A 17,441-nucleotide genomic window follows, 5' to 3' on the forward strand; every position below is an offset into this window, starting at 1 on the left:
TGTGTGTGTGTGTGTGTGTGTGTGTGTGTGTGTGTGAGAAAAGTAGGTACATACTTTCAAATTAAGCTTTTACCACATCTGTGATAATGTAGAAACTCCAGATTTACTCTGCTTTGTATGTGTTGAAATTTAGTTTTACAGACTAGGCAGAAATATGCTCTTTTCTTGGACTTCATCATAGAGGGCTGTAATTGATTTCTGTTGGCTAAAATATGTATTTTCAGCACTTGTGTGGCTGCTTTCATAATTAAGGTTCCATGCAGCTATTAAGTATTATGCTGCTCACTTATTTGGAATAAACATTTAATCCTTTAAAAAACAATTAAAAATATATAGATTATATAGATTTTAAGTGAGTTTATCCAGGCATTTACGAAGTAGCAATTATAGTTGAGGTGACAACTCATGTTAGGACTGACCAATTCCACTTTGCTACAGCGATGTTCAGCTTTTAATCTGTGTGCCAAATCCTTTCACCACAAGAAAATGTCAGACTTGCATTATGTGACCCACCCATATTATTTAAACTTTTCTTCAGCGTCCTTCAAATTATCCTGGAGTGATAAATGATTTTACAGCTCATTTTAAAATGTGACATCACCTATATAGCACCTGCAGGCTTATATTATTTTAAAAAAATCTCTTTATATAACTGTGATGTTGCAATACTGTAACATTCAAAGAGAAGCAAGAATGTTAATATTTGTGTGCTATCTACTGCCACATCCCATGTGTATTTTCCAGCTGGTCTGACATTGAGTTTTTAATTGTTCATAATTTGCAGTGATGAAGCTCTACCTTAAACAAGGCTTTTACTCAGAATTAGTTTATAAATGTTAAACAGTGAGCTTGTTTTACAATGGCTACACAGCGTAAAACTGAAAAACAAGCCCACAGACTAGTGGAAAGTCATCAATCTATAAATACAACATTTCCTTATTAAAATTGCATTTATTGAGCAAAAAACATGATTCTGTGACTCTGTGATGATTCTATGAATAAATTAAGTTCAATTGGACATCAATTGGTTTGATTGTCTAACATGATCAGATAAAGAACCGCTTAAAAATACGAATACTGATGTCTGAGAATTAAGCCTGCTGTGTGAAATACTATTTCAAACTACAAGATTGACTTGAGCTATGAACAACACTATGTCTTGCAGCTATGTTGTTAATGGCTTTTTCTCTCCTATTTTATATTAAGTACACACATGAATTATCAAATGCCTTTAGGTTACTGTAGCTGAAACAGCTCCGTTGCCTTTAGGTTTTTTTTCCTCACATAGACCATCAGTACCATTTGGATGCTGAGAATATACAGTATTTATTCCAACCATTACTTTGAACTCATTTAAAAGCAAGTTTCTATAAGCATTTCATTTCTTAGAAAAATGTCCTGTTACTTAAAATGTACAGAATGAAGCTGGATGTTCAGTTTTTCTGGAGTTTATTTACATAGAAAAATCTGAAATACTCTGGGTAGTGTCCTTGTTGTCAGTCTGATATGTTTTTTACATTACGCTTCAATACTTTCTTTACCTTTAGACTTCAGATTTTTGTTACTGAATTATTCTGATTATGCTTTTATATAAATGTCTTGATATAATTTCTTTACACCTTTGCAAGGATAACAAGCATGAAAGCAACCATACTGCTATTAACACCACCTCATTTATTGTCTTCCTCAAAAAACTTCTGATCTTGTTTCTGCATTTGTGGGGAAGAAGAGAGATATTTGAAGCTTCTTCCATATCATGCAGTTTAATCAGATGTAATGACATCTGTGCATATGCATTGCTTGTGTTTGACTCAACAACATCTTCTGGTCCTTTGTGAATGAATCCTGTACTACATTAAAAGGTAGCACTGTGTTTAGTATTTGCAAATCAACAATGAATGTTAGGAGCTGCTGCTTCAGTTTCCAGTCTCTAATTTTAGTTCAGACTCTTGGTTTGTGAATGCGTTGGTTACTTCGCCTGCAAGATGAAAAGAACAACTTCACACTTCGAGGAAGTGTTTGATTTAGTTCATTTTGAATCATTTTGAGAGTAGTCAGTTAGATGCTATTATTTGTATTACAAAAGACCATTAAAATCATCCAGATAATGGTACTGAATGAAGGCCTGAATTTAAACTGTCATAAACTTTGAAAAATCAGTGTGAAGTGGAAGAGACATAGAATTCTTAGAGAGATATTTGGGGTAATTCCCTATATATTACCTTGACATAAATTGAATTATACTATGAATGATGTTTGTTGTATGTACATATTTACTTGAAAAAAGAACACATAGAAATCCATGTATTTTGTATTAAAGACCTTTGTTCTTTAAATTTTTGGTCTCACAATCATGGTTTGTATTGGCATTTCTAGCAAGTTAAAATTGAAGATATTTGTTTTAAAAGCTCATTATTATTTTATTATCATCAAAGTTCTTTAATATATATACATATACATAAGCAATATGTAGAAAATTACTGTACTGATGCTGCTGTCTTGATTTTAACTTGAGAAAAAGTGAATACTGAGAATTATATCTGAGTACATGGGGAAAAACTTTTGATTTGCTATTTTGTGTAACAGATTTCATTTTTGCTTTTGTATGTTTCCTTCACTTTTTCAGTGGGTCACATCATTCAGGAAGCCCATCAACACATTGCTCTAAAAAGAGTGGCTCCTTAGATACCTCCAAAGTCTACATAGTGTCGCAGAATAGTAGTCAACAGATTTCTGGGTCAGTTTCAAAACCATACCACAGACAAGGAGCAGTGAGTAAATACGTCATTGGATGGAAGAAATCAGAAGGAAGTCCTACACCTGAAGAATCTGAAATTTCTGAATGCCACGAGTAAGAATTCTTTTCAACTATGTTTGGGGCAGAAGGGCAATGAAAATATATTTTAAAATAGGACAGAAAGATGAAAAATTACAGATTCCGTTTCAAATGTTTGGTTTATTCCTGTAACAGTTGGAAAGCCACAATTGTATTATGTCTAAAGGCCTTTTCTAGAAATCTTCAGGAACATTACAGTTACTTGAAAATAGCTTATTTCTTAATGTTTCTGTATTAAACCTTCCTACCTTGTTGCTTATTTTGTCAACTAATGCATTAGAGACTGAGAGAAGTGACTATAAATTTAGCACATATCTATGTGGGTAATTAGGAAAAACAATGCCAGTTGAGATACTTGAGTGGTTTCCATATACTTTTTTCTGACTTATTTTAACAAATAGGTAGGAACTGGTGGATAGGACCTCACAAGACAAAGATCAAGTGTCTCTAATCCTAATCTCTGATGCTCAAGAGATTAAGCACAATGTGCAGGCTTCAATAGAAGTGCACTTTAAATTTTTTTAAGCAAATAACATTTAGACAAAGATAATCTTATCAGTTCTAGTCAACAGCTGCATGTTACAACTTAATGTAGGAACAGCTCATTAAGAAACTGTTACTCTTAGGTGGAAGGAAAACACTTGCATTCAAAGGAAAAGATGCAGATATTCAAATAGACATGAAACTTTCCAAGTACTGCAGCAATAATAACTAATACTTGAATCTGCTATTTATGACAAATGTTTAAATTTCTGTTACCGTCAGAATCATCTTGTCTGGTAATCTCTTTGATATTTTTCTGTGCATAATTTGTTTAGTTCTGTACCTCAATAAATCATATTCGGTCCTACATATCTTGATAAATTTACAAGATGGCATGCAGCATCTGATCTTCAAATGCCTAATATGGGATTACTTTGTTTAATAGGAATGGGATATTTGCATCTAATACTTTGTAATGCATATGTGTACAAATTTATGAGATAAGAGCTTGATGTTATTGCTAACATTTCTAATTTTCAAAATTTAAAAATACTGCAACTTTACTATCTTCCTTTCCTTTTATTTACATTTCTTTGTGGTATTGTACAGATGATTTGTTTATTTGTTTGTTTATTTATTTTAGGCTTTCAAATATTAAATTGCTCAGTCATAGCAGTACTTGCATTTGGAAAGTAGTAGCTTCATTGATTCCTACAAGTTTTTGTATTTGGAAATTAATGAACCTCTGAAATCATTTCTTTTTATTTCAAATAGAATCCTTAAAACAAAATTGCATAATGAGGCATGGCATTTAGAATGAAACCACAGCTATTTTGAAAAGCATCTTCAAGAGCTAGTTCAATTTATGAAATATTAATTGAATATGGCAGCACTTCTTATACCAGAAAACATTTTCAGGTTTTTCCATGGTTTAGAGCACTTCTTCACCTCTTTCTTTCTAGGAAAGCTTTCTATACATCACAGAGAGGAAATATCCCTCTGAGGATAATTATGTTGAAATAAAATAACATCTCTAATTAGCAATGATGTTGGAAATCAGGTCAATTGCTGAATGTTGTGCCACTATAGGATATAATTCACTGAGAATTACACTTTACCATAGCAAAGCTTGTTTTCTCTCCGCTGAGGACAGAGTCACTGATTATGCTGCACTTGACAGTAAGTAATGGATTCAAATGCATGTTCTATGTGACTGGGAATCTCTGGTTCCTTAGATTGCATTTCAAGAGTAAATCTGCTAAAATTCTCTCCTTTTTCACTGGAAGGAGGGTGAAAAATAATAATTCAGCTTGACAGTCCTTTGTTGACTGTAAATACATTTTTATATACTGATAATTAAAGACAGCTGTTTATTTGTCTAAATAGCTGTATGAAATTGCTGATAATGAAACACACTTGGCACATGGCAGAATTGATTATAAATATACCTCAAATGTTGCTCTTGATGACCATAGTAATTTTTTCAGTTTGGATACAATATCAAACTAAAAAATCTTGATTGTCTTATTTGCTAAGAAATTAATTTTTTTTTTATTTGTGAGGAACTATTGAAAATGTTGATATGAGTAAAACCTTAACAATACAGAAATCTCGTGTGTGAAAAGGAGAGAGGCAAGTTGGGAGAAACTAGCATTATGCTCTTTTTTTGTTTGTTTCTTTTTCTTTTTTTTTTTTTTTCCTTCTTCCCTCTTCAGATCTTTCAGTGACTTAAGAATTTCATCTTGGACCCATAAAATCCACAAACAGTTTAATATAAAATGCCTGGAACATTCTAAATAAAAGCATGCTGTAGCAGGAGATAAGTCTAACAAGTTTTATTTTGTGACTGAAAATAAATCCAAGAGCGTTATTGCTTATTTTGCAATTGTTTCAACAGAGTATATGATGATATAGATGCTGTGTCTGCATCAAGTCCACTTCAAACTGCCGTGAGGAATGCCATTGTTGAAAGCCAGCAAGTGTTGTCCAAAGAAGATTTTCTGAAGTTGATGCTTCCAGAAAACATCTCTGTGGAGGAGGGGAGAAGAAAGGTTAGCTACTCTCTCTGTATATAATTCAGACACAATTATGTTAGAAATGATCTTCTGGCATTCCGAAAATTTCTATAGGAAAGGCAACAACATTTTGTGTAAACTAAGTATATTTCTTGCGAATGCTTTAAATACTCACCATAAATCCCAAAACATCAGCTCCCACATCATGAAAATCATACCTACTTCATGATTATGTATGAAATACAACATTTGTCTGAGTATGACTCTGCTTAACTGTAAAGGTTGAGCAAGTTCATTATAATTTCAAAGGTTAAGAGTAACATTTTCAAGGTTGGGTGGTTACATTTATTCACCTCAAATTATATTTAGACAGAGGAATAAAAGTAAACCTGCTTTCCCCTGTCCTGTGCTACTCAGTACAGACAGTTCTGTCCAAGTCAAAATTTTGCATGAGCAGTGGTTGGAAGTACTCAAAAGGCATAGTTGTTGGTGTTAGAGGAGAGCATAACTCTATACCAAATGAAGACAATCAGGAATATTAAAAAGTTCACAAGAAGAGTATAGGGAATTTAATATTTACCAGGTTTCATGTATACATGATTCTGATTTTTGGGCTTAATTTGCAATAAAGAACAAAGCAATTGAATTGCTTGAGTAATTGTCACACTCAGATATAAATTCAATGCCCCCTTAACCCCTGGTGTTCATACAGTGTGCTAAATAGCATAATCATCATGTCTGAACAAAAGAAACACATGGGAATCCTCTAAGTGCAGAGTTTAAAATTCAGATTATATGTATTTTTAAAGTGCAATATGTTAAGTATGTTAAGTACATTAAGTATGTAGTAGTTGAATTCTTACGAATAATGTCCTAGAACTTTTTATGAATTACTATTAGCGCAAAATTTGGCTTTCTGTGATGATTTCAAGAACTGCCAATGTTTCTGGAATTTCAAGGCTGCCTACATAAGAAATGAGGTAGTGTGGCCGTTCTGAGATATATTACTACTTGTCCCCTTCTCCGCTCAAGATATCTAAGTAAGAGAGACCACGGGTTCTGATTTGCAAGGGATCCCCACAGGAAGCCACAGGAATTAGCAGTATCCAGTCTTTGATTATGCCCTTGTAGAGAGTAGTTATCTTGCTGTAGCTTAGTCAGTTGCTTTTGACAGCAAACCAGAATGTAATTTTTCTGAGTATGTAAAATTCAACAGAATTGAATCACATCTTTAGTTTCATTTTATCTCACCTTCTTCAAAGATCAGGGAATAGTGAACTCTCTAGAATGTGTAGTGTTTAATTTTTGTCATGCTCTGAAACTCTGTAAAGCTTCAACAATTAAAGTTTAACATATTTGAAGAGCTACTGGCCAATCTTTTTAGACAAAAATACAATGTGATGTTGAGAGACTTCAGAAATATACAAGAGTTGTAGCAGAATGCTTGCTGAATCTCAGTTGTGTTAAAGAGAATTGGAGAAGCTTTTAATTCACAGAGGAAGGGTTTTCAACCCTTTGCCCAGTGTGGTCCCTATTAAGATTCAGCAGCTTTTGGTATTCTTTAACCACTGCTTATAAAAGGATACCATAAACTTAATGTCCGTATATTTATGGATGTTGCGTGTGTCTTTTATCCAATCATTTAGGACTGCTGCTCATGACCACTATTTTACATGTGTTAAAATAAGGATTTGGCCTGACATTTATTCCTACGTGTTTTTTCAGCCAAATCTCTAGAACTTATCATCCTCTCTCACCCCCTCTTCCCCCCTCTTTCTTTTTTCCCCCTGCTGGTATTATGATGCTTTCCTAGATTAGAATCTGAGTATCTGCCTTAATCTTCTTTGGGACATAGTTAAACATTCTAACAATTAAGCATTTTCTGTATTGTCCTCAAGATAGATGCTTTCCTGAACTAAAGATATGAAGTACATTTAACTGTTCTGCAAAGACTGTTCTTTGTGGCATGATTGAGCATTTCTGTCTATTCTTTTTAGAAGCATTCATCAGTGAGTGAATTTTGTTCAGAAATATAACAATGTAGATATTTTTAACTCTATGCTAGATTCACTGTTTTGAAGAGTTACTGGTCCTGAGCATATTTTCTTCATAGAGAGTATGCTTCTCGTAGTTAGTTACATGGAAAATAGGGCTAGATATTAAATTGTTATATGCAAGAGAAACCAGTTAAAATAATTAAAATAATTGACCTTTATACATGTGAGAAATAGCAGGATTTGCAGTGCTGAAGAATGACTTATGAAGTGGAATGGCCCAGTTTTACACACTACAATAACGTCTTGTTCTACTGTAGATGTTTGGGTTGTGGTTAAATAACTTTTTGAAATATGTAACAGTTTCCACTAAATTCTATTATCCTATTCACTAAGCCTATTTCATGATATTTGTAGAAATGCAGTCTCTAAAATCACTCTTACTGTTCAATGAATTATATTGCACCATATATCAGTTCAGAATGTTAAATATTAAAGCATAGCCATTTCGAATTAAAATCAAAGAGTTAGTCTTCAAAAAATGTTACCAAGAGCTGGTAGCCTTAGATACATATATTGCTGGAAAAAAGATTGCTGTCATAATGCTATGGAGATTTCATTTAACATTTAGAATTAATAAAGCTGCACAAAATCTGATTAATTCATGGAAATTTGTTCCAAAATATCAAGAGGAGAAAGTATGAAAATCCAATTCAACTTTCTGAGGCCTCAGTAGAGCTGATGTGATGGAACAAATCTCTGATCTGTGTTAGCTCAACAATTTCAGAATGCCTGCCCAGAAGAATACTCCCAGGAGCCTGATGATGGGATATGCTAGTGGAAATTATTTTAACCAGTAATATATGTTCTTATATCTCCATATTTTTATGTTTAGTTTTCATTTTATGGAAATCTTTCTCCACGGAGGACACTTTATCGTACCCTGTCAGATGAAAGTATATGTAGCAATCGAAGAGGATCTTCATATGCCAGCTCTCGAAGTTCAGTGCTAGACCAGGCTCTCCCAAATGATATCTTATTCAGCACTACTCCACCATACCACAGCACGTTGCCTCCCAGAATGAGCCTGACTCCTGGAATGGGAAATCTGAGGAGTAAGTGATTGTCACTGTTGTTGCTGAGTTCGGAATATATGTTGAATTTATTTTTGAGGGAAAATTATGAAATGTCGCATCAGTCTTCTGGTCCTGGTAAAAGCATATTTGGTCATCAGTACATGCTTATGCTTACCTTGGTGATCAGTTCATGTTAATTATGTTTGGAGATGGTGTTTACTTCCTATGAAATTTTCATATGATCAGTAATCGATAACAAACAATTGTCTGAAGATATTTCTGATTATAATTTTATTTTCCAGTAGTGGCCCAATCAAGCCAAACTGGCCTGTTTTGTTTCAGTGTATGTGTACATTCAAATTAATGCTACATTCATCGTATAATACATGAATGCTTATATACCACAGCCCAAATCTGCATACACAGATGCATATATGTAGGCCACATATTTATATACTTAATAAGGGTAATTTTATTTTTTTTAAATGCTGCTCAATTATTTCACTCTGGCCATAGGAGACATGAAATCTAGAACTAAAGAAGTACTTAGCTACGTTAATACTATATCGCAACTGACTGCAGTTTACAAAAATAGTAGAACAACTGGGAACTCTGAAGTTGATAGTTGAGAAGCTGTGGGTGGATTTCCTGAAAATGTTGAGGATGCTTGTAGACCCATGTCCAGAGAGAATATAGACAAATAACTGAAGTAATAATGATAGGCTTCTGTCATTCATCATGCCTTTAAGGTACTAGCAATCACTTGTTTTCAGTATGAAGTTATATGAAAAAACACTTTCCTGTAACACTGAGGTGCATTATACTGAGCTTCATTTTAAACTGTCATTACAAACTTCTAAACTCCTGCTTCAGCTGGAAATGCAAGCTTTATGTACCTTTTGCCAAACTTCAAACTATTCCTCTTCCATCAGCATGAAACTCTTTACCATAAATTCAGAATAGGAAGATCCTTTGCTTTTATTGAAGCTCTGTTTTCTTTCATTTGAGACTAATTCGAAATTTTGTAATGTGTTAAGAGCTTTAAAATGGCTTCCTGATTGTCTTTTTTTTTACACCTGCTAGACCTGTGCTTGTAGAGCAATTTGTTAAGATGGTTAATCTGCAAAGTAATCAAATCTTCATCAGGCTGGAGGCTTCAGTATCCTGGAGGCTGGCACACAGCGACTAATGGTGCATGTTCAGGCCTTATACTGCTCTTCCAGCTGTGGAGTTTTAGTCTTTTGTACTGTCTTACATTATTTTCCCTTCTCGGTGTGTCTTAGATACAGACACTTACATGAATAGTGGGGGAAAAAAACATGAAATTAGTATCCTGTTAGTCAGTGTGAAGCTGATTGTTAATAGCCAAGATAGTTCGTGTTATTTTCATACACAGGTCCTATTTTCTGTTTCTGGTTCTGTATTTTAAAAGTACCTTTCAAAGCCAGTGATAAACGATCTGTTATGATGACTGTCTTAAGGAAGCTATAATTGTTTATCTGTAATTGCCACCTGAAAACAAACACATAATGACTTGCCCACCATTATTTTCAAAATATTGCTAGTCAATGTCTGGTTATAAGAAACTAATCTTGACTCTTGTTAGGGAGGATTTTATAATTAGCACATATCAGATATTTCCATTCTATTGCATTAATAATAATAGTTTGAGGCTTTAGTTTCAGATACCTGGACTCCTAGCTGTGATAGTACTGTCTTTCATAAAATGCATCCATTTGTGCTCTTAAAACATTTTAATTTTACTGATATTTAATGTTAAAAGAAATCAGTAGAAATACTGTGGTTTTGACCAGAATTCATTTTTAGATATGCTCTTGCATGTTATTACCCATGTGTTCCATGAAATATTGTGGCAGCACCAAGTCTCGTGAGACCCCTCTAGCAAGGAATAGACTGTGATTAATAGAGAAGCAAAGCAGCAGCAAAAACAGAGCATAATAGGCAACCTGAAGGGTTTCAGATTGCTAGAAAATCAGACAAAATGACTGTGCAAATATGGAAACAGGAACTTAAACTGTGTGATGTTCACTGTGGGAAGGAGATGAGAAAATAAAGCTGTAGGACTTTTTTATCATTTTATCACTGGAGGAAGTGAACTGAAAAAAATGTTACTTTCAGTAGAGCTTGAAATGAGTACTGTGGATTGCACATGGTACACAACTGCAGAAAGATTTGTTTTATCTTAGTTTTTAACTTAAACCAGAAAGCAGAACTTTCGTAGCTGAGAACTCTGAAATTTTACCTTGGGGACATTGAAGATTCCCTGAAACAGTGCTTTTCATGTTGAGTGATTCTCACATACCCTGCCCAGTTGCAGGTACAAATGTATCCCTGTCTTGCCAATTCATGGTGGCTGAACTAGCAGTGAAGGAATGAAAACAACAAGAACCACAGGTACAGAACTAGTGTACAAACATAAGTGAGAGAAATCTGAGAAGACATACAGAGGCAGTCAGACTGAGACCATGGTTCACTCCTATAATGAAAAAAAAAGAGGGAAGGAAGAATGCTGTGCTTTGAGAAAAGGAGCAAGGTGCAGGATACTTTCACTGATGAGGGTCGTTAGGAAGGGAACATTTTGTAATAAGACACTAGCAAATTCTGAATGTTTTCCTTCATATTGTAGGAAACAACTGTAAGAAGTTCAGCATGAAAGTAGTTATTGGGGCACATGCCCACTGTTCTGACAGTAATATAAACATAGTTCCATGAGAAAGTCTACTAGCAGGCTGGCGTCTTTGGTCAACCCTAGGCAACAGTGCTGAGGTGGGAGATGTTTGGCAAGTAATTACTGATTGCAGGAAAAAAGAACTGGAAGAGGCTCTGAGATTTATGTCCGCATATTACTTTCTATGTTCCTTCACTTGCAGCACCTTTTGAGTATAATCTGCTTATTAAATAATGTATTAGTTTATGGACACAGTAAGCATACATAGCAGATATTCTTCCATTGCCTACGATCTCTACGTGAAAGTAGCGGTTTTGACTGAAGCAAGATAGTTATCTTGGAAGTAAAAAGGGTTAAGCCAGGTGAATCTTTTTTCTTTCTCTTTCTAGTTACTCTTTGAATACAGGAGGGGTGGAACTGACAACATTCTATTTCAGGAGATCTCTATTGGAAACTGAGTTTACCATGTAATTCTGGTGAAAATAAGAACTCTTGAAAATGCTTTTACTTTAATGTAACGATAATAAAAATAAAGAAAATTTGTAAGTACAGGAAGTAAGTGGCATAAATGAAAGGACCAGAAGCCAGGAGATCAATGATTTTGTGCCAAATTGGAGAAGAAGAAATAAAGTAATCTGAAAGATAATGTGCATTATTTCCTCAAGGAAATAAAAGAATAAGTCTGCATTGGTTCAAAACCAAACTTGCAGGCAATGAAGATAATGACCTTTGAGATTCTGCATACCTTCTAGGAAATGCAGAGGTGTGCATGTAACTTGTCACCTTTGCATAAGTCAAAAATGAAAACAGCAAGCAGCCTGCATGCTGCTGATGTTGCATTCATACAAAGAAAATGTGTAGGCAACAGGAAGGTAAGAGAAACTGGGAGGCAGTGCAAATGCACTGCTATAGAAATAATTCCTCCTAGCCAGAGTGTTCCTAAAGTATGAATAGTATTCTCTGAGATTCAGATGCACAAAAAGGCCTATGTCTTTAGAGCTCCTTATTATTCTGCAGTGGCACACTGATGCCTGTTCAGTTATCCTGCTTATAATATCAGCCATCAAAATGAGTGCTTGAGTTTTCAGAGCTATCAATATTCAAATCTCTTACTCCAGGAAGTGTTAAGCTGCTCTGTCAGGGTCCAAATAGAATCCACCCTAAGGTGAAGTGAGGTTCTCACAAAGACAACATGTAATGAAGCTTGACTGCTGGTGAATATATCACTGCTACACTTCAATTGGGAAAGCCAGCAGAATATACTGAGTACAGGCATCTTTCTGACAAGTTTCACAACCAGCCTCTGTAGGTTTGATTGTATAAAAACTAGGGCTGCCCCTTAGGGCCTGCCTACTGGTCTAGAACCAAAAGCTGGCTTGCCAGCCTTCAAATAAGGCTTTCTCTCTGTTTTCCCCAACAGCAATATATAAAACACTTCTACTAGCACAAATATGGTTCCTACAATTCCCAAATCATGTACAAAAGTTTAGAGTATTCTCTACTGTTGAGCTTACAAAGCATTTTTACTCCAAGATAACGTTAGATAAGACTTTGTGTGTGTTTATAAGAAATTGAAAATATAATATTAGTACAGATGGATGAGTAGTTTCATGTCATATATCATCGACTTTGGCATACCAAAAATGATTATAAAGGAATACATTTCTACAGAGAATTGTCAAATCTTTTCCATTTGTAGTGGAACAATGCTTTCATGTAAGTTGTAGAACAAGATAAAGTCCACAGTAAATAGGATTTCTACCTCACAGGCATTGAATTTGATTCATGGGACTTCCAGTTCTTGATAGAGAATTGCAAAACTCCTTTCCTCTCATGTTCCAGATATAAAAACAAAAAAAGCACCAGTTTTTTGCAAAGCTCTAATTTTACATGCTCCAATCGTTGCTCTGTGCAGTGGAATGTTCTGTAAAGTGTTCTGCATTGGGATTTTTAGGTCAAATATTTAATTCAGATAGACTTCAGTATTCTTTATTATGGTTCTGGACAATGACAACATGCCACTTTCTTACATTAGAATAATCTTCCACATGTGTGTGTGCATTTTTTCCTTCAGTGATTTTTATGTATGGTATTGTGCTAGAAAAAACATCACTTGTAAATATTGTAGTCTAAAGCACTAGAATAGTTAGATGGAAGAGTCATCTACTTCTGAAGTATTCAATGAAAAAAATAGGTATTTTGACAGATCATAAAAGCAAAAATCATTTTTCTTTTGACTGTACTATTTAATAAAAGTGATTGCATCAGTATCTTTAGATGAAATTTAGTTTAAAATTTGTGTTTAATGCAGTTTTGAAGCATCTTTGTGTCTATTCCACAATATTCATTCACAGTGAAGATTGCTATAGAAAGATAAGGAAAATATTAAACTATTTAAGATAGTTATGAAAATTAACATCTCTTCTACTATGTTGTATGCTCATGGTATCTTTCTAAAAGACTGCATAACTGCATGAACTAACATTATAGATTAATCGAAATGCATACACTAATCTTCACTGTACGGCATGTTACACCTTAATCTGGAGCTCAGGTATTGATATGCAAATCTTGCATTCTCAGATACACAAATATTAAGTTAATAGGGTAATATTTTCAGTGTGAAAGTGAGTCTTGCATACAGGCTACAACTTACAAATGCAATAGAAGTAGGTGATATTTTTGAAATTGAAATGTTTACGTTTCAGAATAAAACCCTGTGTGTAAATATTTCATACGTTGATTCACAGCTTTATTTAAACATATCTTTGTTCATCTAGCAACTTTTCTGCTCAGTGCCCAGGTTTGATATAGTATGCTTTAAGAATCAATGCTGCCCACTCACAGAATTTACAGGAAAGTGCAAAGGGCACATAATGTATGGAGGGGCACAAAAACCTCTCGAAACCCTTTCCAGCTCATTTTTCTCGAGTTAACTGTTGTTGTGTCCATCCTTATTGAGTACTGAACAAGAAACAACAGAAAAAAAAAATGGAGAAAGCAGTCATTAATTTTATTTTATATATATATATATATATATATATATTTACAGTTCATTATAACAGGTTCAAAATTAATTGTACTTCATTGTTATAGGAAGACTAATTATTGTGTTTATTGTTTAGATGAATTCTGGTTCTCAGATGGGTCCTTATCTGATAAAGCCAAATTCAATGATCCTGGCCTGATGCCCCTGCCAGACACTGCCACAGGGCTAGACTGGTCCCACCTGGTAGATGCTGCACGAGCGTTTGAAGGTAACAGGAAAAGTTGAATAAAGATCACTGTTCACTACACAAAATTTTTTTGGGAAAAAGGATATATATTTATATGTACATACACATACAGACACACTTTGAATTAACAAAAATCCTCTGAAGCCCCTTTGTTCTTTTAGCGGTATGCTTTCTCAGTGCTGAAGATTGTCATGAAAATTTGGAGTATTCTCTAAAATATTCTCAGTATCTGTCTTAGATAACATTCATCTCTTAGGGACCACAGTGCTCTCTCTAATCTATTGGAAAAAGCAGGTGCTTTGAAGGAGAGATTCAAAGCACTTAAGTTAGATGCTTAAAAAGTGATTGGGAGTAACAATTTCTCTGGATTTATCGTGTTGTCTTCAAAAACTTTGTGTACATAGTCAAAGTGATGTTATATCCCTCTTGATTTTCATAATAAACCCTTGAAAACAGCAAAACTGTATGTTATACTTTCCAGTAGCAGAATTTGAGTTGTGGGATATAAACTAGGTTTGCATTATTAAATTATAAGACTGGGTTAATGAAGAAAACCTCATTCACCTCTCTGGCAGCCAAGCATGCTTGTAATATATAAACACAGAAAGGTGGATGTATGTTTGAGTCTAACATCAGTCCATCTGTACATTCGTGTTTCTTGGTTTCCAATAAGTGTTCTGGTTGGGTCACAGGACTGTCCTAAAACATGCAACATTTTTTATCTGGTATTATTGTCACTAGTGAATCATGAGTCAGAGGTATCAGAGTAAGGATGATGTGTAGGTCTCACATTCATCAGCTGAATGGGTTAAGTTAATTAGTGATAAGGTGTTGTTTTGTTTGGTTGTTTTTTGTTGTGTTTTTTTTTTCAGTTAGAAGCAACCATGGTAATAAGATTTCAGGTACTGATTCCTTCCCTGAGTATGAAGTGATTAAATTTCAAAAGCTCTTCAGAAGTACTTACTTTACTAATTTAGTTGGCATAATTAAAATTTCAGAAAACAAACAGCAGTAAAAAAAAAAAATAATAATCAGATCAACAATGATGATTAGCATCCAAAAGAACTGTACTGTTTATTTTATCTACACTCAGGAAACATCTTAATATTTATTATTGGTAAATAACTGAAACAACATTAAATGATATATTTGATAACTTGGAACTTGAAGAATATTTTTAAATGCTAATACTAATACAACATTTGAGTTCAGCTATCTAAAAGCTTGTTCTATATAGGTTATGCTCCTATATTTTTTGATTTCTTTGAAAACTGGAATCAATTTTCTTTTATTGCTTAATATTTTTGTGAAAATAATTTCATTTTGCTAAGTGTTATGTAAGTGCAATTGCCATTTCCATTTAAGAGATAAATGTAGAACAAGCTATCCACAGTGCCCTGTTCTAGGGAGGGCAAATATTGCTAGATTTTTAACTGCAAATAGCTTAGTATCTGAGTAGATTAAAGTAAAGAATTGATTGACTGAATTGCAAGATGGAAACTTTTTAAATCTGATTTTTTAGAAGAATTTGAGGCACAAAAATAATATATATATATATATATATATATTATTTTTGGTGAATGAATGTAATTCTTCATGTTTAGAACTCTGCAGTAGATATATCCACATCCATGCAAGATGATTTGTAGTATATTTTGACTTTACTCATAATACTGCAACTTAAAAATTTTGACTAGGAGTAGAATTTTTAAGCTCTTGTTCATCTTCCTCTATTCTATGTCCTGCAATTGGAAAACCATTTTTAAAAAGGATAACTGATAGGAATATCATAAAAAAATTCATTGGGAGGGAGGGAGTTGGATATGAATTGACAGATGTTTTTTCCTTATGTGTTTTAATGTTGATAATTGGGGAGTTGCTTCATCTAAGTGTTTAAAAATAACTTCGAACTACTGTTCTGCATTCTATCAATGTGAAAAAGAGAGAGTGAATAATTCTAAAAATTATTGATGTATATAAAACTCTTTTGATCTTTTCATTCAATGGAATGGAAATAAGATCACATTTTAAATAGGACAGATCAAAAAAGATCAATGAAAAAGGATCAAAGATGGGAAATTGATGTTAGAGTTGATTTCTAGTTTGACTTTATCAACCTGATATTTAAAAGTTATGTTCCTTTCTAGAACCTAGACACAAGTCTTCATTTGAGGGTTTCTTTTTCTTTGTACAAGGTCTTTTAGCATTCTTTGATTAGAATTACCAAACTGATTGCAAGGTCATAGTTTTTCCTCTGTAATTTTTCTAGACTGTATGCTAAGAACTTATATTCTTCTCTGTTCAAAATCCATACATCCTGTGGGCCCCACAATCCTTTATCTGTCCATATGCAAATATATATGTTGTAGTCTGATTAATGCAGCAGTTTCTAAACAGTAGTCTAACGAGGGTGGAGTAAATGGTTAAGAAAAAGAGTATGAGGAAGTCATAACTTGTTAAATTAAAATTATCATTATAAGGTCTTTTTTTTTTTTAAGTTTGTTAGAGTTTCTTTTCTGATACTTTTGCTTGGCAAGAACTTTTGTGAGAAGCTGAATATTTACTTCAGACTTTGCTGGAAAATCCAGTTTTACATGGACAGGTCTCCACAGTGCAATGAAGAACTGCGCAGGGTTTACCTCCACAAGCTCCAGAAGCTGCATCTGTAATAGGTTTTGTTGGAGCTGTTTGTGTTGAGGGTTAATATCTAGAAACTTGAGTGCAAATTAAGTATTTGCACTACCTTCCACTGCAGGACATAGATTTGACTCTGATATTTATCCAGAGATGATTTTTAGCACTTATGCAGTCAGTTGCAAGGGGTATAATTCAATTTCTTGCATATGTAGATTCATTACTTCCAGTTCCCGTGTATTATTTTGGTAGAAGGTATAGAGAGCCAACTCTATAGCTAAGATATAGCTATAGATAAGACAGCTGACGTGTTGGAAGTTCACTGTGGCTGTATCTTTGTATCTATACTGTTGTATCTACACTTGAAACAAACCATAAAAAAATAGACAGAACTGCATGTGAGTGTGCAGCAAAAGAGAGAAAAATGAGTTTAAAGAAGAAAAGAGAAGTAAAACAACTTTTTGAGAAGGTTTAACGA

The 17,441-nt window shown here is 33.9% G+C and overlaps 1 protein-coding gene across 4 annotated transcripts in view; it reads left to right on the plus strand.

The window, feature by feature from the left end:
• Window positions 1–17,441, plus strand: part of SIPA1L2 (signal induced proliferation associated 1 like 2) — a 109,158-nt gene that overhangs the window by 79,395 nt on the left and 12,322 nt on the right. For 2 of the 4 annotated variants that reach the window (XM_003204027.4, XM_010707008.3), the window contains exons 15-18: window positions 2,627–2,851; window positions 5,217–5,370; window positions 8,224–8,443; window positions 14,219–14,350. In XM_003204027.4, the coding sequence (XP_003204075.1) occupies window positions 2,627–2,851; window positions 5,217–5,370; window positions 8,224–8,443; window positions 14,219–14,350 (731 nt within the window). Of the gene's footprint in view, window positions 1–2,626; window positions 2,852–4,281; window positions 4,499–5,216; window positions 5,371–8,223; window positions 8,444–14,218; window positions 14,351–17,441 lie in introns of those variants that run through there. The other 2 variants (XR_792520.2, XM_010707010.3) reach the window with 2 other exon arrangements.

This window comes from Meleagris gallopavo, chromosome 2, assembly GCF_000146605.3.
Source record: "Meleagris gallopavo isolate NT-WF06-2002-E0010 breed Aviagen turkey brand Nicholas breeding stock chromosome 2, Turkey_5.1, whole genome shotgun sequence".
In the NCBI taxonomy this organism is placed as follows: domain Eukaryota; kingdom Metazoa; phylum Chordata; class Aves; order Galliformes; family Phasianidae; genus Meleagris; species Meleagris gallopavo.